Source organism: Nycticebus coucang, chromosome 8, assembly GCF_027406575.1.
Source record: "Nycticebus coucang isolate mNycCou1 chromosome 8, mNycCou1.pri, whole genome shotgun sequence".
NCBI classification, from domain to species: domain Eukaryota; kingdom Metazoa; phylum Chordata; class Mammalia; order Primates; family Lorisidae; genus Nycticebus; species Nycticebus coucang.
This window is the reverse complement of record NC_069787.1, coordinates 102104976-102131377: the sequence shown is the minus strand read 5'-3', so window position 1 is coordinate 102131377 and position 26402 is coordinate 102104976. Positions and strand designations below refer to the sequence as shown.

Here is a 26402-nt window from a genome sequence, read left to right as displayed (position 1 = left end):
ACCCAAAGGTGGGGCCTGTGATCTGCCATCACAGTCCCTCTTAGTGACGCCAGTGCACGCTCACGCTTGAGGTGAGGCAGAGGTTAGGAGCAGAGAACAGACCGCCCGAGTCAGAATCCTGGCTCCATTGTGTGCCTCTCAGTTTCTTCATCCCCAAATTGGGAATGATAGACCATCTGCTACCACTTCACAAGATGACAGTGAAGAAGAGTGTTCATGCATGCACAGTGTGAGGAAATTGCCTGATGTGCAGAACCTGCTCAGGCATGTGAGCTATGCTTCATCATAGCTAGGTATTACTTTCCCATTCAACAGATGAGGAAACTGAGACTCAGAGAGGATCGTGACTGGTCCAATGCTACAGAAGTAATGTGTGAGGTCTTGCTTACTAGTGACACACTTCATTCCCCTTCACACTTCACCTGCTCCTGTGGTTCCCCAGGGGTGTGGGGGTGGGAAGGCTTTTGAGGACACTGAGTGAGGATGTGTCTTCTGCTCAGTCAGGCCTGCCCCTCTGAGGACTGTGCCTTGAGACTCCCTGCCTTTGGCTCTGCTGACCCCTCATCCTTTTTCCTCTTGTGCACTTGGGGTTCTCATTCTCTCCTTTCTGGGATCTTATGGCAAAACTAAAGCAAAGGGCTTGCTAGGACCTTCACCTGCATTATCCAGAGACAGAGGTGGATTGTCATTGGTGGAGGTGCAGTGAGGATTTTGAGTTAAAGATTCTGCCTGAGGAATCTGATAACAAATTAAAATTCATTCCTGTGGAAAATTGAGAGTAGATTAACCAAATTGCCTAGGCTTGTAAGACACTTCATGGATTGAGGTCTTTGGGGTAATTAGTAAATTGTGCATGGAATTGGTAAGCAATTAATAAAGAAAAGTTTTCTCTTCTATCCGCCTTGCTGGGTTGAAGCTCTTTGCAGCCATATATGAACATGCTGACAGCTTAACTCCTGTCCTCCAGGAGCTTTAAGATGAGCTCTCCCAAACTGCAGCTATAGCCCTAGGCCTATGAGCTTCTTTGAAAGTGGTTTGTGCCGTAGTGAATCTTGGCCAGTGACTTAAGAAGAAAGATTCTCCTCAAATCAAAGTTATCAAGGACTAGAGGAAAAGGGAAATATCACCTTAAAAATGTATTAAATGAGCTTCTTGGGAACCATAGCAACTTTTATTACCTGGCATCTTTCCATCCCCAGCTGCACATCCATAGATACACCACAAGCAAGCCATCTAAATTTTACAGAATTGGCCTGGATGTGAACTTCTCAAATGCAGTGTGTAAACTAGTCATGGCTAATCATGCATTCTGGGTGATTGTTTATGTTTATTTGCCAGTGATTCCTTATGCCTCTTGTTTGAACCCTCAGAGCCTCATATTTATTCCGTTTTTCCTTTGGGTCACATCAGTGCCAGTGAGTGTAATATATTCTGCTTCTTGGGAGTCATCGGGTCAGGGATGTGTTCTTTCCCTCCCTCCCACAGTAGAGGGAAGAAAGGACAGTTGTTAAGGATTCTCCCCAATTTGGGGGACAACCTGCTGTCCAGGGACACACACTTTGACACCATTCTATGTAAACCCAGACATGCTTCTGCTCATTTTAATTAGACAGATAAAATTAGCAAGGAGATTAAGGTAAAAGGAGAAATTAAAAATATTTAAATGTTAGGTGGAATTTACAAAAGTGAATCGAACAATGAGGTACAATAAGGAATGTAAAGAGAGACACAGACACATCTGAAACATTCCTTGGATGCCACGTGGCGTAAGCCAGTCCACAGGTAAGGCAAGAACTCTCCCTTGCCACCTCTTGAATTGCAGATTCCAGGGATGTGGAAGAACATTCTCCAGAAACATTTTCCTTCTCCTTTTCTTCAGATGTTATCAAGAACAACTAATCAGTCAGTATCATTCTAGAAAGGCCCACACTGCATCCAATTCAAACCACTCACCTGTTTCCTGTCTGAATTTTCAAACTCTTGAGAGTTTTTTTCCCCTTTCATTTTATTTTTCTCCCTTGCCTCTCTTCCCATTTAGCCAATAGGCCAATTGGGATTCCCTGCTAGGATAGGCCAGTTACTGAGTCCTGGGAAAGAGGACCAGGACCTCTCCAACTAGAAGCCAAACCAACACCACATTCCTTCCCCTTTGGATTTCTCAGGGACAAAGGCCTTCCAGTTATTCTTTCTTGTTTGCATCTGTTACGAACAAGCACAGTCATTTTATAACGCAGACATACATAGGCGTGCTCTTGCACATGGAAACAGGTTTTTCTTTTTTTCCCCCCAATTTGTGGTTTCTTTTTCCTTTTTGCAGAAAATGCAAACAAAAGAAAAACAAGGTTTTCAATTGAAGGTACATCTCTTCTTCAATATGAAGACATTAATTGAATTGGTTGGATCCCCATGCAGTGGTCAGCAAAGTCCTTTGGCAACTGACAGAACAACATCTGGAGACTCAGGAGCTGGGTTTCGTTTGAAGAAACTTCCCTACGGGAGTCATGAGCAAAAGGAAATGGGTGTAGGAGAAGGGAAGGGACTCTCTGGGAGGAGTACAAAAGGAGAAAAGAAAAGAATGTCATTGGTGAGGAAGAAAATGGAACGCTTCTTCTGTTTCTTCCCTCTACCTCTTCCCTTCCTTCCTGTGGATGGATAACTCCAGCCCACTGAGGGTGGGAGCTGAGTTTATTTACTCTTTCTCCCCTGGTGCATATTGTTTTTTCTTCGCATCTGTTGAACATCACCTTTTTATATCTGATTATGCTTTATTTGGTCTCCCACCACATCTTAGACATGCTTCTGTCACTGAGAAACGGAGGTTGCCTATTAGCAACAGGGCCAGTTGATTCTTCACAGATGAAAATGCATTTCTCAGCTGAGAAGCTGGTCTCTCCAACACATTCCACAGTGGTCAACCTCTGGTTTCCCCTTGACCCTGGTCCTTTTTCTTCTCGTCCCTCAAGAAAATGAGAGCTTTCATGCCATTGCCGTTGGTGACTGACTCATCTGGACTCTCATAGAATGAATACTGTTCAGGATCTTCTTCTGATGGCCTGCCAAGGTGATCCCTATTCTCAGGAGGTCTCTGGGAAGGGAGAAGACACAAAAGAAGTCCTTTAGAACCGGGGCAGCTTTTCACAGATCACAACTCACCACCAAAGCCATGCTCCTGATAATAGTTCAGGAGGCAAATAAAAATAAAAAATTAAAGCCCGACTACCTAAGTTCACCCAAGTTTTTGGAAAACTCTCAATTACCTATTTTCTCACTTTCTCCATGCAATGGCCTTCTTCTCTGATGTTCCCTCAAGCTCAGACCATCCTAGCAGTGCTGCGCCGCCTTCTGGGGATGTATTCTCACGTACAGGCTATTGAGCAGCCCCTGCATTGTGTCCAAGACCCTCCACTGGACTGGAATTTTACTCTGTGGTAATTTTTTTTTAACACTCCAAGTGCATACTCCCTGGGGCTTCAGTTATTCTGTGTATCTTTCTGCCTAAATTAGTGATCACCCACTGAGATTGAAAAGATGTGGGGCTTGTTTGGTCTTCTGATGTTTTCCCCTGAGTTTTCATTTTCTGCCTCTGTTTGAATTTTAATATCATGCATTTTTTAAAAGGGTGATCTCAAAATAACTTAAAAATATCTGTCCAAGCAAGAATCTAAGGAATATGTTTGGGAAAGGACTTTGAATTGGATCAATCTCTGAGCTGTGAGTATTGATATGATCAAGTTAAGGGCTTACATTTGACCTTAGGAGACCCATACATCCCACTAGCTAATAATAATAATAATGTATAACACCACCTGAGTGCATCCCATGTGCCACATGCTATCTCACTTAAACCTACATGAAAGAAAATTTTACAAAAATTGACAGACCATTGCCCAATTATAATTTAATAGCAACCATTTCTTGCATGCATCCTTGGCAGATCATAGTCCAAGTGCTTTCCATGTACTCTTCCATTTATGTCCCACCACAAACCAGTGAGATAGGTACTATTATTATCTGTACATTAATAGACAAGGAAAGTATGGCTCAAGATCACATGACCGATGAGCAGTGGTGTGGTGGGGTTCAAATACAAGACTGCTTGGTGCTTAGCACTCCTGCGGGGCTACGTGCAGAACTCTTCTAAGGTTCCAAGACTGCCAACACCAGCACAGCTGATTACTTTGTACCCTGCACACCACCCTGGTGGGGCCAGGACTGGCTCTCCATGCACAGTGCCTTGGCTCTCCTGCCCTTCCCTCTTTCTGCTGGTAGTCAGTCTCCCAAGGGCTGCAGCTTAGTGAGGCTGTCAAAGTGCCCCAAAAAATACTTACAGGAACCATGCTTGAATTTTAAATTCACAAATTGTCCCATAATCTATTTTACTAAGTTGCTCATTTTCTTTTTCCATCTATTATCTCTCAAGAAACAAACTGAATTCTTCCCACAGTATGAGGGCATGTCTTACTTTGAACTGAATCCCTTCATTTTCAGTTTGACTTTCCTTTTAGTCTCTTCCTTGTTTCTTGTGTGATTATTCTCAGACCAAGGGAGTTCCTTCAGACTGGGGGGAGATCACGTAACAGTGGTCTCCCAACGCAGATCACAGTGGGAAAGCAGGGATAGTCTGTCTTCATGAACACCCACTTCTATGCCAGATCCAGTCCCTCCGATTATTTAGGGACATCCATTTTTTTCTGTGAAAGCTGGGGAAGCTGGTTTTCCACAGGTGAGTGGGTCTATTCATTTAGGCTATCCTGCAATAATCCTTAATGACTGGCTTCTTTAGGCATCACTGGAAATTAACCCAGGTTTAAAAAATGTATTCTGATGTTCAGTGGGTCTAAGGTTAGGTGCACATTTAAACCATCTCTCTGGAGAAAGTAGAGGCTCAATCACTTCTGAAAGAATAAACCTGAAGAAGTGGAGCTAGTCTCCATGAAGACTGACTCTAATGCAGTCAGGGTGTCAGGAAGTTGTTCCTCTGAAGTTCAACTTCTAGGGGCGGGTCCTCTTTCCCAGGACTCAGCAACTGGCCTGTCCTAGCAGAGAATCCCAGCACCTAGAACTATGCCTGATAAATAATAGGTGATCATAAATGTTTCAACTGCCTGATGGACTAAGGGATCCTCTACCATGGGAAATGTGTATTGTAGGCCAGTATACATTTTGTAGCCTAGGCAGCCCATGTGGTCCCACCCAGAATGTGTGTGTGTGTGTGTGTGTGTGTTGGGGGGTAGAGTTAATATCTTAGGTAAGATTTCCCGAGCTGCTGTGAATGCAGAAGGCAAAATTTGACCTTTGACAACTTTAATCCAGTTGTTCCCAAACTTTGCGGCATATTAGAAACACCTGATGTTTTAAACATCCTGATGCTCAAGTCTCACCACAATTATTCAGAAGGTATGGGAGTGAGAACCAGGCATCAACTTTTTTTAAAGATCCACCAGTGATTCCACTGTGCATCAAAACATGGGAACCACCGAGGCCCTGGCGTGGACAGGTAGAAGGGTAATGAACTGGCAATGAGAAAAGCAGGCGGTACCCCAGCTTTTCCACTGGTGGGTACCAATTCCACATAATTTTAGAATCTGCTGAATGGAAGGGGTTGAACTAGATAAGTATTTCCCAAACTACAGTTCCATAAAACCCTGCACCTCAAAAATATGGTTCCATGGTATTTAATAATTCCAAATAGGTTTCTTTATTTCAGGATTTCTCATGGCCTTTATAATGCTAATATGAGCAGCGAATCTCCAAGAGGGTGATAAAATGCACAGTATTTCCCAAATTTATTTGACCAAGGGACCTTTTTTTCCAAAGAAAACCTATTTACATTTCCCACAACTGGTGCTATTGAGAACATTTTTGGAGAAATGATGGACTGCATGGCTCTCATCTTATTTAAACAATTTTACTTTGTATATTCCCCCCAACTCCTCTGGGAGCAGCAGACGGGTAAATAATTTGAGGGGGATGGAAATGTATGCTTATGGACAGGTGCTGTCTAAGGATGAAGACAAGCTCCCCACGTGGAGACTGTTGCGGAATCAGTGCAGTGCTTTTCCTGCTCTGTTATTGAAAGTGCTGGCTGGCTGTGTTCTTTCCATCCAGGGGGCCTATTTGACGGGTCAAGTTTAAAAACATAAATGGGGGAGAGGCTCTAAGTGATTAAGTAAATGACATATGGCTATGACCTTGAAGAACTCTCAGGTGACATCTACAATGGATCTCCACTGCCCCACCTCACTCTCACATCCTGCTTCGTCTTCCCAAGGCACCTGCCCTGCCCCACAGGACTGGTGCTATACAGAGGAGGAGCTCTGAGGACAAGGCCAGAAACAGGACTCACACCTCTGCAGTAGCAGGGAAGGAGTCCTGACCCCTACGCAGGCTGGACGGAGCGGATTATTGTCACTTACTCTGATGTCATCTGGGTGACCAGCTGGAGGGAGGTAAAGCCAGCGGTGAGGAAGCTGTCCCTGTACTGAACCATTTTGATGGCACTGAGCCAGTCATCCACGGTGGTAAAGGCTGTGAAGTCGGGGATGGAGCGATCGAGCAGGGGTTGGGAAGGCCTGGAGAGACAAAGGGAACAGGTGACCTCACAGCTGTAGAGACGCCTGGACAGAGCCTCACTCTGGGCTCACACAGACTTCACTGATGGCAGTGTCCCTCGTGGGTTGAGGATCACCCTAGAGCCCTGGGATGGCCTTTTCTTCTTTATAGAGTCCTGAATTGGTGTGACTTCTAAAGCCAAGGGGCCAGTCCCTGACCTCTGGGAATTGTCAGAGGTCATCAACCCAGACAGGAAGACTGACATAGGATTTAGTCTACAGGGAAGCGCAGGCTCCCAACTCCTTTGTAAAGTGAAATCTAAGCCTTACCATCCAAAGATACCTTCAAAAATATGGACTATTCACTACAACCTCCCCAGAGATAACATTTTTTTTTCTTGGTTTCATCCTCAGATATGTGAGAAAAATGGAGCCATGGTGGAACCCACCTTTCACATTCTCAAAGCAGACTCCCAGGTCCCCAAACTAGAAATCAGGGTGCATCTCCTCCTGATTGATGGGGTGCATCACAATCCTCACTGTGATTTCCTTCATCCTCCATGCCCATATCTGGCTCTTCACCAAGTCATAAAGATTTTGCCTCCCACATCTCTCAAACTCATCCACTTTTTGCATAACCATTACCTTTATTTAAGATGCTGTCTTCTCTATCATAATCATTGCAATGTTCTCCTATCTGTCTTTCTCCATGTATGCTTATTCCCCTTAACAGAAAGTTCACACTGTAGCCAGATGCTCCTTTTAAGAATGCAGATGTGTGGGGGGATCACAGGGTATGGCACACGGCTTGGGGGCGGGGCACGATTATAAGAAGGATTTTGGCTGACAATTGCAATTAGTGCAACCTGGTTCTTTGTACCCTCAATGAATCCCCAGCAATAAAAACAAATGCAGATGTGAACAAAATCATAGGTTGCTGGCTATGCCCTTGACCATAAAACCAACCACATCCGGGAATCACCCTGTTTCACCAGACTCACACGGCGGTGATGGTTGCCATAGTCTTGAGACTTGCTGGGTTCCGGATCATCTTGTCCAGGGTGTTGACAATCTCTGCAAAGCGGGGCCGGCTGTTTCGGTCTTTCTGCCAACAGTCCAGCATGAGCTGGTGTAGAGCAGCTGGGCAGTCCATGGGTGGGGGTAGCCGGTAGTCCTGCTCAATGGCATTGATTACCTGCAGAGACACACAAGGAACAGGTGTTGACTGGAAGATGAGCCACCAGCCAATCATTCACAACTTAGCCCCCAGATAGTCTCCCTGGCTTGAGGTGACTCAGGTGCCCTTGTTCTGGGCTCACACACCTCTCATAATGGATTTTCTGTGCACTTGGTTGATCCCCCTGGAGTGTGGGCTCCTAGAAAGCAGGGATCGCATTGCTTCTTTGTGCCCCCACCACCTGGTATAGGCCCCCCACACTAGATCTGTGCAAATGTTCAGAGGAATGAGCTGGTGAATGGCTCAAGCATCTCCTTTCTTTAGGAGATACAGAGCCCGGTGCTGTATCTTACTGGAAGCTGGTGGCACTTCAGGTGATGAAACAGTGACACGTAGGAAACCCAGTGAATCCACTATTATAAAAGACATCCCCATTCTTTCATTTCCACAGGAAAGAAGGAAGGAGATTAGCACGGATAGAGCACCCACTCGGTGCCAGAGACCCTCTAGATCTGCGGTGGGGATCTGTTAGGAACCAGGCCATACAGCAGGAGGCACACAGCAGAGAGCAACTGAAAAGAGAGAAGCTGCTTCTGTGTTTACAGATACTCCCCATTACTAGTATCACCGCCTGAGCTCCGCCTCCTGTCAGATCAGCAGTGACATTAGACTCTCACAGGAGCATGAATCCGACTGCAAACTGTGCATGGGAAGGATCTAGGTTGTGTGCTCCTTATGAGAAACTGTCTAATGCCTGATAATCTGAGGTGGAAATATAATGCACCTGAATCATACCCAACCTATTCCCCTGTGGAAAAATCATCTTCCATGAAAGCAGTCCTTGTTGCCAGAAAGGCTGGGGACTCCTGCTCTAGACATCTCCTAGCGTTACTTGCTTTAATCCTCATGAGGCAGCCAATAGTCAAAAATAACGTCTCCAATCAAGTTTTGGTAATTTTTGCAAATTCTAGGGGATAATTTTGTAAGGATTTTAGGAGCTTTAAGAATTTTGTTCTTCAGATTTTAGTATTTTCATCCTGTACTTCTTAATTTCTAATTCAGGTAAATCAATTACATTTGCTCTGATCTTTTCACATTAGCAAAAACAATTGTAAATGATCCTACTGCTAAAGATACAACAGAAGGCTAAAATACAACACAGGCTTTAAAATGATACTGCAAAAATGTATCTATTGAAATGGATATACATTATTATATTAGGCAAAAAAGCAGGCTGCATAATTGCTGGGTGTGGTATAATACTGCTTTTGTATAAAAACCAAGAATCAAAACAAAATAAAACCCAACAATTATTCACAGCCATAGAAAACATCTTGGAAGGCTATACAGCATGGATTTAATGGTGGTTGCCTGTGGGGAGGTAGAAACATGAATGTTCTTTATGTTTTCCTTTTTGCTTGTTTGTATTTTTTATTTCTTATAATAAGCATGCATTGATTTTATGTTAAAATAAATTGCTCAGGCACCTTAAACAACAAAGGAAATAATTTGGAGGTTAGGGACTTTCTGGTGCTTTTGCCTCTATTAAAAAATCAGATTCATTGCAACTTATTTTTTTCTTCATAAATTGCTCAAAAAGTGAACATTTTGAATTAGTTGACATTCTCACAATTTTTGTCCCAGTACGTGGGACATGAGATAGGGCACGAGATAATATGATAACCTGAAGTCATTAGAGACAATCAAGGTGCATTGTTCCTTCCTTCAACATGATGGAAAACAAGTGTACAGGCCCTGCCAATATTATCACTGCATTAAAAACAATCCAGTGACTGGGAACATTCACTTTTGAATAATGTGTAGAACTGACATGTTTTCATCTCCCCCAAACTGTTGTCAAACTCCCTGCTGTCCCCTGAGGAGGGTATTTTAACCCCATGAGAAAAGAGGAGAGCAAGAGCAGTGAAGTACTTCGTCCAAAGGCATACACCACTTAGAGGATGGGCTGGGAATAAGTCACAGGGGTGCTGGGTTTTAACTTTTAAATACCTCAAAAGCCACATGTATGAGGTCTCCAGGAGGCTGTGATGACAATCTGAGCCTGGAGAATAGCCCCTGGACCCGTTTGATGTCTTTGTGGCATGAAACAGGGGTGCAGAGCTGAAATACGTAATCCGTGAGAGTGAGCAGCCAGGTATCATTCCCATCAGCCTGGCACATCAACCTGTACCCTTTTCAAGCTCCTTCGAGGCAAACAGATTGAGGGTCCCAGTCACAGAGTCTCCACTCATTGTGCGGACAAGTGGGATGACCCATTGAATGTCCCCTTGAATCCTACCTGGTTGCCCAAGGGCAAGCTCGGTGGGGCCAGTGAGAGGAGCTAGTGTCCAAATTTAACTCGTAATAGTGTTAGGGGATGTTAAAGTCTTCTAGTGCAAGGTAGATAGTATTATTAGTGTATCCCTCAACTGATAGCACTTGTGCTTAAATTGATGCCAGAGCCCCAAGATACTACCTGCCCAAGAACAGGAGAGAGACTTCCTACATGGGGATGCCACATCCCCATTTCTCACTTTTCAGGATAGAATATAGCTATGGGGACCTCCGCCCACGTTTATGTTTACAAAATGGCACTTCATTTGCTACTTCTTCTAGGTAATTTTGTTGTTATTACCCAAACTGATAGCCTGGGAGCATTGATGCTTCTTGCACAAAGAAAAAAAAAATGGCCAATACCCTCCACTCCAAAGAAAAAATACTGAGGTCATTAATTGGTAAATGGATAGCATTTATCTGCACAGATCTTTGAAGTGTGCTGCCCTTGGATATGTGTAGTCTTATTAAGGATTTGGGTGTTTTCTTGATTTCCTGAGTACATATAACTTAAGAGTCAAATTTAAAACATCATTACATCAAAAAAAAAAACTTTGCTTCTCTAATGGGACTTTGAGATTATTCTCTGTCACGCCTGCCATGCTAGGAGATGTGGACAACAGTGGGGAGGTGTGGAGAGACATCTTCCATATGGTCATCTGATGGTTCTGAACCAGTGACCAGGTTTGAACCGTAGGGATAGATATGGCCGAAGACATGGGGCATAGTGTATTATACTGACCACTGCTATCTTACTTTGAATGGTCTATAGCAACTCTTTTGGCCATCCTGAAGGCCAATATAAGTAAACATCCCAGGGCCAGGATGGGGTGGGGTGAGGTGCGGCCTTGGTTCACCTGTATCCAGACAGAGTAGGTGTGGGGGTTGGGAGGGGATCCGGCACAGGTGGTCTTGGGCACCAGATGAAGTGACTAGAGCTCCTCTGGGAAATGAGCAGGGCCCTCCCCTTACCCTAGCATCCTCAGTGGGGCCTTCTGGCTGGCCCCACACATGGACACGCCCCCCCCATTAGCGAGTTGGGCTGTGGGTGGTGCCTACTCGACCTTCCACTGAGGAGAGTGAAGTGAAGGAGCTCAGAGCAGTGGAGGAACCAGGGTAGAGCGGGTTAAGTTGAGCTCTGATGTTTCAATAAAACCACAGCTCCTCTCCACAGACACTGCCACTCTCATTATTTCTGTCAATCAGATCCAAGCAGCAGAACTTCCAAGTTGCTCTCTCTGGCTGACAAACTCTCTGTACATGTTCAAAGACCTTCCTGGGCTCGGGAAGCCTAATTACCAGCACTCCGACTTGCCTCTGCAATTCTCTTTCTTAAAGCCTTTCAATTGTCATCTATGACATCCTTTACCGACACCACCTCAGCAGTTTCTGGTGAGTGGAGCTGCAGCCCAGCAGCTGGGAGCCACTCCTGCCTCTTTCCCAGGCCAGGTTGTAAGAAGCTTTCTGAATGAGCATGAAGTCACCTCCTGCCTCCTATAGGAAGCAGAATTGCACTAGGAGATTTATTTTGGACAAGTACAGCAAAATCAGAACAAATTGCTACTTTACAGATGTTCTTATTCCCTCTGAGATCCATCGCAAACGTCAAGTATCTGAGAAGCCTTTCCTTCCCTTCCCCTCCTTTGAGCGTTCCCAATGCCCTATGTATAAGCCACTGGACTATAAACCCCTCAGGAGCGGAACTAGCAAGCATAATGCTGAGTCACAATGAGCACACAATGACTGTGTGCGCAATGAATAATTTGAGGATTCTGGAAGTCTATTATCAGAAATTCTAGTTGTTTTCAACATAGCCAAGTGCATTGACAGAAAATATCGTGAATGTCAAAGCTTGCCTGCCAGACAGTTTTGTAATCCATTCTCTGTGAGTTGAATTGTTCTTAATCCGATTAAGATCTTGGGCGGCAAAAGATGGGTCTGCTTTTCCTGGCTATCATTTCTTATACATCTAGCACACAGTATGTATAGAACCGGGGTGCTGCTGATGCTGATTTCATGAAAGCAACCTGTGTGGATTCCAACACCTACTGCTTTGACAGGTTACAAGAACAGAGGCAAGGCGTGGCTGATCACAGATCATAGAGGACCTACATTTTGCCTGTGGTTGTCATCGGGACCTGATTAAGGATGCAGCTATTTCACCCACTCCGGATTGGAGCCACTCTGCATGTGGCAGCAAGGAATACAGTCACAGAAGTACCCCAGCTCCTCTGGCACAGTCTCACTGGGAAACTGCCACCTTTCTCAACCTTTTGAGCGACTACCATGGTGATAAGCTTCTGGCTGGATATGGAGCTATGGATTCCCCAAGCTTCGGAGTACCTCAGAGGCCTCCCAAGCATGGAGGTGCTTACAGTGTGGCTGGATGCCCAGTGGACCTAGATCTGGACTTGGGAAAGCCCTTCCTCTTTTAGTCTATGAGTTGGAAAAAATAACCTCCCCCCAAAGTGATGGGGAGAGCAAGTACATAGGCTTTGCAAGCTGAGATCCTCTCAGCTCCAAGAGGAGGGTATGTACTCAAAATGCAGAAGAGGGGTGGTCTCTGGGGAATATCCCAGGGCCACTGGAGGTGTTAAAATACAAGCAGGGCTTTCCACTGGAGCCTTATCAAAGCAATCATCCTAGAAAGGCTTCTCCATCCTTTAGAAATTATGGAGCAGAGATTCCCCATCTGGAACAGAGGCAAAAAGCCTTCACTTAAAGCATCTAAGGTTACCCTGCCCTTTCCTTTCCTGCTCTTGTCCCATGAGGCCAACCTGGAGGGGGTTGACTTCCCATAGACAGGGCCCCACTCCTCTGGCCCATCTGCAGCTGACCAACTTTGGGAAGCCTTCTTATCTCCTCCTTCACTAACAGGTGACACAGGCTCACAGAGGAGTGAATTCTCAGAGAAGGATTCTTTGCAATTCCTCTCCTTAGGGGACTGTGGGTCAAGATATAAACTGCAACTGGCTTGATAGAGCACAGCTGTCAGAGGTGGAGCAGGTCAGGACCCATTCCATGGCCCTGAGACCAGCACCCCTTCCCTCCTGTCATGCACCAGGAGGAAGAACACAGACTTGGGCTCTGAGAAGCAGGGTAGAGATTCTTGATTAATTTGGGGCCTGACAAATTCATGATCCATGGCCATTCAGGACTAGCTTGTTGTCTTTTAGGTTGGAATCTGTAGTTTGGACACCTCTCAGGCTTTGTGGTCATTGGAACTGTTACTTCTTCATGCTGGGCTCTGCGATTAGTTTAAAGACCCATGAACGGGATATCTCTGCATCCCCTGCCCTGAATTCCTCAAGTTCAGGTTGTGAGGCCTGAGCTGAGAACAGGAGGGCTTGGTGTTCTACTGCCTCTGCAACTTCTTGGAAGGGATGTGGTGGCAACCAGGTGCTGCTGACACTCACATCTTGGTTGGACATATCCCAGTAGGGTCTCTCTCCAAATGACATGACTTCCCACATGACAATCCCGTAGCTCCAGACATCGCTGGCTGAAGTGAACTTGCGGTAGGCAATGGCCTCTGGAGCCGTCCATCTCACAGGGATCTTTCCACCCTGCAAGAAGGAGAAACGTGGTTAGCCCAACCATCAGACTTCTGGTTGGAGGCAGATAAAAGACCTTGCTATGTACAGTTCACTCCCATATCTTTCCGTATCTCATGTCTTAGGATGGCTGTCCCAAGCCACACCCCGTGGCACACTGTGTTGCTGTGCCTACTCAGAGGACTTCCCGGAGATCAGCATGTTGGAGCTGGTCGTGTGCCACATTGGACACACCATGTTCACTGCACATGGATTCTGATGTGGCTGTAGGGAGGTGAGGGTGAGAAAGTGTAACCATAGAAAACACAACACAACTGTGCGAGATTGGCAAGGTGCAATGCAAACCATAGTTGTCTTTGTTCCATGGCAATGCAACAGCTACAACATCTTGATGATACAAAAAAGAAGATACCTCCTGGAGGACCCTCCCACTACAATATCATTTCCCTGCGATCTTCCTCTGGAAGGAAACTCTGTATCCTGCAGACAGCTCTGGACTGCAGTGGGGTTTAAGGGGCCTGGTGCTGTGGTCTGTCTAGTGCTGGCTGTTCCACTGAAGGGCAGATCCTGGAAGCTGGAGACTGCTTTCTAAGGGGCTGCCTTGAAGTTCTCCTTCTTGGCCTCCAACCCCACACTGGAGTTTCCTGACTTGGCTCTCTGCTTGGCCCTCAGCTTGTCTGCCAGACCTTGACCAGTTTCATTTACCTAAGGGACTGATACCCACCCATCCATTCATTTATCCTGTCAACAAATAAGTGATGACCACTGCCTTGTGCCAGGTCCTATTTGAGGAGCTGGTGTCCCGGACAGAAGCCAGCTAGTGTCCCTGCCTTAGGGATACAGAGGGTGAGGAGAGCAGACAAAAACCCAGAAACTTCAAATGCATTGCTAAGAATTGAAACTGAGGAAGGTGAAGATGAAGGTGGGTATGCTATGAGAACCTGAGGAGACTGGGAGGGGCCACAGACTCCCTTCCTGCGGTGGTTAAGAACTCCTGAAGCCTTTGGCTGGGCTTAGGTACCAGCACTGCCCCTTTCTACCTGCGCGATGGGGACTCACTATTCTCCCCGCCTCAGTGTCTCCTCAGCACCTGGTCTGACCAGTTTCTCATAGTCAGACCATTATTTTCACTATGCTCAGCCCTAGAGAATAAGTAGAAATTAACCAGGCAGAGTGATGGGAGGAGGGAAGTACCAGCAGAAAGCACATACAAAGACTGGGGGTGAGAAAGAAAGAGCACAGCGGCCCACCATGGCTGAGGCACAGAATTCCTAGGGGGGTAGAGGGAGGTAAGCACAGAGCAGGTCTGTCCCGCCTGGCATCAATGCTGCCTGTGGGTACTAAGGTGGAACTCCTGCTAAGGTTGCTCTCCCAAGCTCAACATTCTCCAGAACAAATATGATCCCATTTTTAATTCTCCATGCCAAATACCAGGATTTCACCCCCACGGTGCTTTCTCCACACCCGGTCTCTGCCTGCTCCATAGTATATGACACCTGCTGCTGCTGGTGGGAGGCGGCAGCACAGCCCAGGACAGCAGCCCCCCTTACTCCTCTCCACATTTGTTTCATTTTTCGGCTGAAGAAGACTATTTTTATACACACCATTCTTATAATCTACTTGAATTACCAAAGGTACATGGTGGACTTTAGCAAAAATATCTTAAAATGTATAAATGTATAAATGGTTCATCTGAGCCAGAGAGAGAGGGAGACAGGGGGCGGGGGGAAGGAGCAAACTGCAAAGTATATTTTTATCTGGTTTCCTATTGGAGCCTGGAAGGAACCTGGCCTGGACCTCCCCAGGCTCATACACAGCTCTCTGCAAAGAAGACAGGCCTGATTTCCCTGAGGATGATGGCACGCTTTTGTGGTGGGAGATGTCTTCAGCTCAAATGCCAGCAACGTGACAAATGCCTGGAGGGCAGGCTTGGGCTGCAGCTGCAACAGGATGCTCTGTTCTCACCAACCTCCAGAAGGAATTTACTAGTTTTAGCTACTTGGTACCCATGGCTGGGAAGAGAGGTAGAAAATTCATCCAGTGACCTGGAGGCCAGTGTCCAATAGCTTAGACACCCATGCTGTGTGTCACCATCAAGGAAGGGTGTGATGCCACACCTTGAGATACCCTGAGCTCCCCAAGAGGAGAGGGGTTTTTGTTCTCTCAAAATACCCAGGTCAAATGAGGTAGGAGAGAGCAGAAGTTTAATTAGTATAATGTGATTCTGCAAGTGTGTGCGCGTGTGTGAGAGAGCGAATATGAGATTCTGTGTGAGTGAGAAGTTATTAATACGCGTGAGAGAGCGCGAGACGGGAACGTAGTAGTGTGGGTCTGTGAGTAAAGGGGAAAGAGGCCTTGCTAAGCTTTTGTGTGTGTTTGTGTCAGAGGAAGGGAGGGAGAGGAAAGCGTGAAAGTGTGATTCTTCTGAATTTCAAAGAGGCGTTTGATTTGGGAGTCTGGAAATGTCCGCCTCTGCCAAGTCTGGAGCAGACCCCCGGGGCTGTCAGTGACAGCTGTGGAGCTGCTCCCTCTTGCCTGGAAAGTGGCAGTGCCAAGCCCACAGCAAGCAGCCCCCAGCCCTCCTGCCACCTTGCACTGTTGGGCCTCACTGAACATGGAGCTTGGCCTGTCACCACCATGCCTGCCATCCCAGCAGGTGTCCTAGTCTCTAAGAAGAGCCCCTCTGGACAGGCAGCTGACAGCTTGTCATAACCGGCTCCACCACTCAGCAGAAGAACACGAGGAGGCTGACCTCAGAGGCAGAGCCAAAGGAAATGCAAAGTCAGGGAAACACCAAGATGGGTGTTTTCTTTCCTGGGAATTTTAAACTTCCCTTCTATCTTCTCCAACATCACATGGCTAGTGTTGCCTTCTGATGCTCAGAGGTAATTATGCTGATGATTATTTAACATGTCTTCAATTATATGAAGAGAAATCTGTTAATTTAGAGGCTGGTGCCCAGCCCCACAGAGGGGAACAGAAGAAAAGGAAGTGAGATTCTGCAGCAGGCAGAGTTTCTGCTGCTCTGCTGCCGGGCGAGGAGGCCACAGCACCCCTGTGACTGGGAAGTGCTCCCCAATGCAGGCACGAGGAGGGGACACAAAGAAGGAATGTGTGTTCTGTTGGATGGTAGGGGACGTGCGGGAAGAACTCTCCAGTGAAGAGTGGATGGGGCTCCCTGAGAAAGAATCTGCATCCACGTGGGCACAGAGAGGCTGGCACTGGGCTTGAGAACACTGTGCCTGGCATGGGATTCTACCAGGAGCCAGACGACTTGCTTCCCCCAGGGATGCTGAGGGCACAGGTCTCCCCAGGACAGCATTTGCTGAGAGCAACCATGTGGGTCACTGTTGGGGCCTGGGGAAGAAGGGAGAGGGCAGGAGGCACCGGGACATCACCCGGCTCTGAGTTCCCTGTAAGATTTCACATAGGGACCTTGCACATGCAGCTTTGCATGGAATGGTTGTGCTGTCAAGAAATTCTTCAAAAGTTTGAAAATGAGTGCTTCAGATAATTATGCCTTAACTCAGATTTAAGACAAATTTAAGTGTGTGTGTGTTTGTGTGTGTGTTTACTCTGACAAGCTGGGAGAAGATCTCAGGCAGTGGATTAATTCTAACCTAGACATCTTCAGGTCTCTGACCCTGACCCACACCTGCCCAAAGGTCTCAGTGTAGGGAACTTCAGTCCCTCAGCCTCAGCCAGCCTGCAACAAGCATCTCTGCAGCACCCACTGTGTGCTCAGTACCCTGCTGGGGACATGGCGGTGATGAGACTTAGCCCCACTCTCAAGGTGCTGTGACCTCCTGGATGCCACCCGGCCAGCTCATTGTCTTTCTGCAGTAAGATGAGGTAGGCACAACTCAGAGCTTTGGTTCTACAGCCCAACTCAACGTGACGCTTTCCAGGCTGAGGTGTGAGCACTGATCCTGGAGGACCCCGAGGGGAGTACTTCCGTGCACCTGGGAATTGCTACAGAACTTTCCTCCACCATCTTGTGTGAGACTAAGTCTCAGCGGGATTATGCCAGGATTCTAGACACCCATAAATACTGAGTATGGTGATCATGCACTTGTTCACTGCAAGTTAGCCTCACGCTACAGTAGGATCCCCTTGAAGTTTGGAAGTGATAGGTTTTTGACTGAAAATATCATGCAATCTCTTCATGTCCACTACTCCAAAAGGTATATAATGTGGAAAATACACTGGGTTGTGAAGATGTGTCATGTTAGTGATGTAACCCACATAGTATGTTATTGTTACCACTAAATAAGAACTTACTGAGTGTTGTTTGCTGAATACCTGTGACTGTCACCTTATTTGGAAATAGGATCTTTGCGGATACAATCAAGTTTAAAATGAAATTATAGTAGACAAGAATGAGTCCTAAAAATAATGCTGGTGTCCTGATAAGAAATCCACGTAGTGATGATGCCAGGCATGTAGAGAAAACCACATGAAGGTGGAGGCAGAGGCTGCACTGTCTCCAAGCCCAGCTATGTCTAGGATTCATGGCAACTAGGAGAGACGCAGAGAACGGACTCTCCCCTAGAACTTTCGGAGGCAAGATGACCCTGCCAACACCTTGTTCTTCAGAATTGTGAGAGAATATATTTCTGTTATTTGTCACAGCAGCCATAGGAAACTAACACATCCAGTATGTACAATTTTATCAGGCACTAAAAGTACAGTAGAATCTCCTAGGTGGTCACCTCCCTAAGTTGAACCTAACATGTGCCACATCTACGTGTCAGTACAATAGGCCTAGTTCCTTACGTTGACCTTCTCTGTGTGCTACCGTCCTTCGGTTGGTCAACTTATAGAGGTTCTACTGCACTTTTGTTAAATTCCTAGACAGCAAAGCCACCTACTATTAGAGGGCAGTGGGATTGTTTATATTGTAGCCTCTCTATTAACCACAGGGCCCCTCTAATATTTCTTCAGTGCTATTGAGCATGCCTCAGCCACAGTCGTTACCTTGCAGGACTGTCCTGTGCATTCTTGAGGGAGAATTCCATCCTCATTCTACAAGAGTGTCTCCAGACTCAGGTGGCCACTCCAGGCCTGGGTAGCCACATTGTAAGTGCACAAAGAAACACTGGCTGAAGGCAAGGCCAGTAGCCCTCTTCTTGGCATGCCCAGATGATCTACTCAGTGGCTACCAAGGTTGGCTGCCCATTGGAACCACATGGGGGAGAATTTTTTTAATACCATGGGTATCTAATGTATTTAGAATTTCTGGGAGTGGTGTACAAACACTGGCAAGTTCTAACATGCTTCAGGAATTCTAATGTGCAGCCATTAGTCACAACCACGAGTTAAAGCAGTGGTTCTCAAATTTGAGTGGGCATCAGAATCTTCTGGTGGCCTTATAAAGCTGGTCCCAACCGGGGATGAGGTCTAAGACTTTACCTTTCTAACAAATTCCCAGTACGGCTGTCACACTTTGAGAACTACTGGCATAGATCAACCCAGCAAAAGTCATGGATTGCATTAGATTCCATCCTGAATACCAACACTGATCATTCTTAGTGGCTGTGTTGAGAAGGATTCTGAGGCTTCCTCTGGGCTCAGCAGGGAGCTGTGATTGATCGCTGTACACTGGAATCACATGAAGTATGTTAAGACCTAACAGCGTTTGGGCCCCACTCTCAGAGAGTCTAATAAATTTGAGTACCTGTGGCAATTAATAAAAACTAAACTTCCCTCAAGGGATTCCAATGGGTGACCAGCCTTGGGGAACACTGGATGAGGGCTTCTGGTGAGCAGAGAAGAGGAGCATTGGCCTGGGTGAGTGAAGTCTGCCATGGAGGAGGGACACTCACTCATATCTGTGGCAAAAATTGGTCAATACTGCACTAAACTTCAAAAGGTCTTAAAATGATGGAAAAGCAGCAAATTGACTTTGCTAATATTTCTGTCAAATATATGCGTGCTGCAAAGGAAATAGAGAACTACTAAAGGGAAATTTGCATTGTCTATCAAGAGTGACTCTGGAGTTGGCAGGCTGGACATACCCCTTGGAGCAGTAACCATCCTGGCTATGGTTGACCAGCCTGGGCAAGGCATCTGTGCCAGGGACTCTGTGCAGCCCATTGTGGACAAGTTCAGACACAGATGGCCTTGGCCCCCAGGGGCATCCATGTGACAGGCCCCCTCCTGTTGTATAGTCACTGCCCACTGCCTTGGTCAAAAGTGTGCTCTAAGTGTCTAAGTATTAAATTACAAAGGTATTTTAGAATGACTGTCTTGATTTAAAGCACTCTGGAAGTACACCGACCCATTTTCCTCCACCTAATCAGTAAAGTGATTTCTTCCCCCAGATAAGACCTTATCAGTCAAGAAGGAGAAGAAGTTTCTGCCTTAAAGGTTATCCTTCTCTGAGTGTTACCAGCTTCTAACAACCAGTGGAAATGGCTTCTGGCTGCTGAATTACAGCTGAGTCTATATAATAAAGAGGCTGTTCCCAGTTCCCCAGGACGCCAGGAATTTGCATGAAAACAGTCTCTCATCTTCTGAAAGAGTTCATCTGGCCCTGCTGCTTATTTCTTTCCAGAAGCCACAATCTTGATGGTGACACTGTAATTTATTACCCTGCTAAGGATTATGATGCAACATACAGAGAATGCAAACGTTAGGTGGGAAGCAGGCTGCAGGAACAGGTGAGCTTTTGGAGAGGATGGTCCCGTTTGTCATGCAAATGGCACACAGAGCAGAAAGAAAGGGCTGGGAGAGAAGACAAGCCTAATAGGCACACAGTGTTAGCTGCAGACAAAATTGTTTCTAAATAGAATGTTTTTCAAAGCTTTTCTTAAAGCATTAGCTGCTCGTCCAAAATGAATGACACAATGTATTTCGTACTAGTAATAAAATATGTGATTTGAATAACTACAAATGGAAAAATTTACAGTCGGGTGGGGTCCTTGCTGCCTCTCCCCTGAGCTTTGTGAGCGCTGAAACCCTTCTGCAGGCTGCTGTGAAAGGTAATTGCAGCCTAAACATCATTTTCAGCAGCTAGAGAAAGGCCTATTTGGACATAAATTAACTAAAAATATGCGGATGATAGTGTGTATTTCATGTGTGAAGAACAGAAAGGCCACTTGGTGACATTTCCCAACTGGAAAAAAAAATCCTGTTCTTCAACCAAACAGACATCGGTTCTCTGTACTACACCGTCAGAACAAACAGCTATCTTTACTACCCACACTCAAAACAGCCCCTGATGGCTAGGATATGGGCATTATTATTATTATTATTATTTTAATCTTACAGCACTTCTTGAGTTTACAGTTAAAAAGAAAGGTGGAGAGACAAGGGATAAATAATTCAACAGCTGTCTTCATTCATTTGACAAGCAGGTAGGTTGTACCCTCTCCAGGCCAGGCCAGACTCTGTAGAGGGAAAGGGAACATCATTTCTGCCCTCAGCAGGGCACTGCCCAGGGAACCCTGAAGCAGTTAATCAGCTCAAATTAGCTCTCTCCTGTGCAGTCACCAAAGCCTGTACCCTGCTATCAGGGCTCCTGAAGAGTCTGGTCCCTGGAGAAAAAGTGGGATTAACTGGCCCAATGGCCTTAGACTCTCTGTACATTTGCCTTCCCAGATGGTGGACTGCTGATAGCCCAAGGAGTAAGCCACCATTCCCCTGGGAATGTAGCAAGCAGGGATGTGCCTGCCCTGCTGCTGAAACAAAAATGCCCTCCTTCAGGGGTCAGTGAGACTCCAGGCCCTGTGGATGAGAGGTTGGCATGAAGGAGCATGAAATAGGGGACAGAGAGGGCTGAGGAGGCCAGAAGGTCACCCTACTGTCCATCCTTCCCTTCCTAGGCAATGCCCAGTGTGTTACCCATTGCTTCTCTGAAGATGGCAGGGATCATGCTTTTTTCTAGAGGCCCTCTACTGCCATACTTCACTTGTACCCACACTAAGAGATCACAGTTTTCCACTCCTTTTCCAGCCAGTAACCCTGAGCCTGCCCCATGGCTCCATGGCTATCTGTCAGTAGGCCACAGCAGCCCTCCGAGCGTGGTCCCATGTGTCTCCCCACGACCCTGGGCCACCTGTATTCTTCTCCCATTCTGTTCCTATCTGTGAGTGGAAGGTCTGTGGGCTCCCTGCTGCTCTGTGGCAGGGCTGCACCTGCTATGGCAATGTAGTGGGAGGGGGCTCCTGACATTGCATGGTGAGAGGTGAGGGCTGCTCAGTGGGGGCATGTTCTGTCTCTGGAGAACATGCTGGGCTCTCAGATAGAGACTGGCCTCTGCTCAGCCATCTTGGAGACCTCTGTCCAGCTCTGTGTGAAGCTGATGGTATGGTATATTCTGTTGTCCTCATTGCGTTTACCACAGCCTTCAATTTTTTGCCCCCTTCTTCACAGGTTAGAAGCATCTGACAGACTGTCCATGACAACTCAGTTTAATCCAAACACTAAGTATACTTCTTACTGCAATGCTTGATGCCTTATCAAGTCCACTAGCCATGTTTCTAGGCTCTCTTCCTGCCCCTGCCCTCCAACAGCTATTTAAAAATAATTAGCACATTAAATAACTTAAGCTCTTCTGGCCTCCTGAACTACACTTCCTTCTTGGCACAGATTCTCCCTCAAACAATCCCAGCAATTCTAACCAAGTCACTTAACCACTCTGCCTTACCATCTCCACCTGCCAATAGGGATAATAATGCTTAATTATCTCAGAGGGGTGCTTGATGAGCTGTGAGCTAATGCTGGCAGAGTGTGCTAAGGGAGGCTACTCTACCTGTCTCCCGGCATGAGCCCTGTTCCTTGGGCTGTCTGTCTCCGCTGGTGGCAGTGAGAGATAGCCAGGGAGGGGCAGAGCCAGCTACAAAGACCATTTGATGGGGCAGCTCCTTCCTATCTTCCACATTGGTTATGTGACCCAGGGTTTCTGAGCTTCCCTTATAGACACCAGGAACTGGACAGGAGGACGGTCATGGGTCTACACCTGGTGAAAGGTGGCAGGGGCTCTGGAAATGGGGCCTTCCCATGCCAGATCTGTGCCGCCTTTTCCCAGAATTGGATAACAGGAAAGAAGAAAGAAGGTAAGTGGAAAAGTGTATTCCTGTGTATGGAGAGCCAGGGTCATCTTTTATGTACCAAAGGCAAAAAAAGAAAAAAAAGAAAAGATTGATTTGAGTTTGACTTTTACAGAGCACAGTTCCCCTGACTTTCAGCCAAGGGTCCCACTCTGTCATGCTGTTGTTCCTGTGGACTGCCCGACTCATGTGGTTTCTGGGATACAAAAGAGTGTGTCAGTCCACTACATTTTTGAATTTTGCGAAACATTTGTTGAGAGATAAGAATATCATGGTACATCTCAAGGTAAAATGGCAAAAGGCATTTATGCTTTTTTTTTTTAACAAGCACAGTGTGCAGACTGGGAATAAATTAAGAAGATTGATGGCACCTTGTGTGAGGAAGAGGCTATAGAAATGGGCAAATCTCACAAACTATGGCAAAGAATAATTTGGCAAAAGGATTGGAGAAATGAACTTCAACCAAAATGTAAATTATGCAGATTCTTAGCATCACTAAGAAGGACAGAAGAGCATTGTGTGCCTCGGGATGTGACACCCAGCAAGGGACACACCACCATTTACGTAATATCTCATGCATGATCTAAGGATGAGGCGATATCAGACAACACAAAATGAGGAAGGATCTATTAAAAAATATATCAATGGTATTTAAAAATATATTAATATCATAAAAAAGATTGTGAAAATGTTCCTAATGAAGAGACTAAATTGACATGACAACTAAATACAATATTGGATTCGGGACTAGATCCTATACTAAAAAATACTAAAAAAGACATTTGGGGAGGTCAATTAAAAAATTAGAATATAGATAGTAGATTAGGTAAGAGTATTGCATCCATGTTCAATTACTAACATTGGTAACTATACCATAGTTATGTCGGAGAATATCCCTTTTCTTACAGAAATGCACACAGAAATGTCTCAGAATAAAGAGCCATGATGTACATCACATATCTTCTATGTGTTCAGAACAAAATATTTGATAGAGAGAGGGGGAAAGAGTGACAATAAATAATAAAGAAATGGGGGTGAAATGATAACAAAAGGTGAATAACCTGGGCAATGGCTATTATAGATATTGCTTCTATTATTCATATTCTTGGAACTTTTCTTTATATGTGAAATTATTTTTAAAAACTACGTGTACAAATTATTTGATCTAGCAATTTCTTTTCTTGAATTGATTTTACAGAAATATCCATGCAATTACATAGAGATGTCTACATATGAATGTTCACTGGAGTGCTGTTTGAAATAACATGCATCAGAAGCCATCCCAGAAGAGTCTGTTAAATAGTTCCTACAATTCATCCATGCTGAAGGATGCCTGAGAAAGAGCTTGAGAAATAAACCTGCAGGTGTGGCAGTGAAGGTCTTCAAAGGGATGAAGTAAGGTATTACTAAAAGGGGAAAAGGTCATATCAAGGGTATATATATATCCATATATAAGCATATATGTTTGTATATAAACAGATACAAACACACACACATACACATAGTAAATAAGAAACACACCAGACTTCTGGGAATTGGGAAAGAGGAGTCAGGTTCACTTTTTGCTAGCAAATATATGTCCTTTATGTTTTGAAGCATTGGTTTATAAATAAAACCATAATAACATTCTAGAGTACTCTAGAAACTCCCTGGGTCTCTCTCTTCAGATGGGGTGATCTTCCAAATTGGACTGATAAGCCCCCTTTCTACTACTGTTCTGGCTTCAGTCTTCCTTCAAGTATGGTGGAAAGAAGGAGGGGCTTTTGCAGGCCAAAAATCTGGTGAATGAGGCTGATTATTACAGGAAGCAAGAGGCTCAGGGAAAGGGTCAAGTTCAGGGCTGGAGGAGCAGAAATAGAAAGATCTCTTCCTCCGTGGGAAGAACCTAGCTCCCTCTGGGGCAGGTGTATTGCTCTCTCGGTGCAAGGGCTCCTGCCCCATTCCACACTGATCATTCTCCTAGGTGATATCAGATCTCCAAGGACATGTTTGTCACTCATTAATTAATCTCCTCATTCATTCTACAAACATTTACTGAGCAGCACATGAAAGCTCAGGGATACTATGATAAAAGAGGAAGCCGCGCCAGCTGCATGAGGAGTGTGGCAGAGGCTTTGAAGAGCTCTTGAGCAGGACGTGGGAGGAAAGTATCATGGGACTGGGCACAGCTTGTGAGAGCAGCAGGAAGGTCACAATGCAGGCTGGACCACAGCCCGAGCTGCCCACAGGGGCCCCCAATCCCTGTTCTTTTGACCATGATTCTGTTGGCCTGCCTGCACTCTAGAGACCTCACTTGGGGTGTCTGGGGCTCCCCAGTTCCCAGACACTTCATTACTGACACCACTTGTCAGGGCCCAGGACTGGCCAGGTCTCCGGCCTGGCTTAACTAGGTTCCGGACACTGACCGCTAAGCTACCTTGCTCAGGAACCATTTCTCTTAGGTGCCTGAGGGCTATCTACTTTAGCTGCAGAGACAGAGTGTCTTAGAGAGAGTAAAGCAAACTTAGAATAGATAGATCTTAGTCTTTAGTACAGCTTGGTAATGTTCAGCAGAGAGACGCTGTGCTGGCGTTCTGCAGGCAGGAGAGGAGTCAGAGTAAGCGAGTCCGTGGTAGAATGCTCATGCTCCTGACTGCCTGCTCCTTCAGCATAATATACCGCTGATCTCGTGCCTCTCAACGCCACAGGTGTAGAGACTGCCAGTTCACCACTGCTCTCATCTCGTGAGCTCTCAATGCTTGTTTGAAGAGCTAAATCCCTCTCTCCATGCCCTTTTCACTAAGGTGTTCCATTGAGCTATACAGGTATTTCTTATAACTCTCACTCCTCCTAGCCATAGGCTATACGGGCTGCTCACCCCAGCATTAGACTATAGCCAAGGTTGCTTGCATCTCCTCTGTCCTTTCCCCACTGACTCATCTATTTTCTGATCTACCTTAGGATTTACTTTCCACTTTCCCATTCTTGAGAAAGCCACCCTGTAGAGTTACTCTCACATTCCCAGACCTAAATTTTGCCCTTCCTGGTGAATCTAGACCTGTGGTATTTGCCTCCCTTCCTGTCTTATGGGAGTGCAGGGATGGTTCACCATATGGCCATCCCAGCTGGGCTCTCTACAGTGGGAAGAAGAGACATCTCAGTTTCTCTCTGCTCTTTGAATCTTGGACTTTACCCTTTCTCTATGGCTCATGGCGGCCATTATCATCATCCCCACTCACCAGACTTGGGAACTTCTTACTCTTGCCATAGTCTAAAAGCTCAGCCTTGAACTATGGGGTCTCAGCTCCAGAGTATTTTGGAATGTGAGAGCTATAGCAGCACCTAACTGCTGAAACCCAATGACTCCTCTTTCCTGAACGTTAAGAATTCATTTTATATTAAAAAATTCATTTTATATGAGGCTGTTAGACTGTGAGCCTCCAAAACAATTTCCTTTTCTCCCAGAGTCGTGGTCTCCCAAGGCCTGGGAACCCACTCATATTCATTATATTACAGGGATGCAAAAAGCTCAGAAAATAATTCTTAACCATGAGTCAAGAGAACTCCAGAGAAGGTCCAAAGCTCTGTAGCCTCTGCTATGGTAAACAAAAGCCTTCCCATTTGGCCTTGTTGACTCTAGAGCTTCAGAATCCTGTAGGAACATTTATTATCTCCCTAGGTAAAGAAGACTTTCACCTTTCTGGGCCCCTCAGGGAAGTATTTTACTGCCTGTGCCAAAGGACGGGTGAAATGA

The 26402-nt window shown here is 45.8% G+C and overlaps 1 protein-coding gene across 2 annotated transcripts in view; it reads right to left on the bottom strand.

Annotated features, from left to right (window-relative positions):
• Positions 1–1587: 1587 nt before the first annotated feature.
• Positions 1588–26402, bottom strand: part of EPHB1 (EPH receptor B1) — a 449583-nt gene continuing 424768 nt past the window's right edge. For both annotated transcript variants that reach the window (XM_053600199.1, XM_053600198.1), the window contains exons 13-16: positions 13479–13628; positions 7553–7746; positions 6417–6572; positions 1588–3085 (exon numbers count right to left, since the gene is read on the bottom strand). In XM_053600199.1, coding sequence (XP_053456174.1) covers positions 2977–3085; positions 6417–6572; positions 7553–7746; positions 13479–13628 — 609 coding nt within the window. In that variant the 3' untranslated portion in view covers positions 1588–2976. The remainder of the gene's footprint in view (positions 3086–6416; positions 6573–7552; positions 7747–13478; positions 13629–26402) is intronic.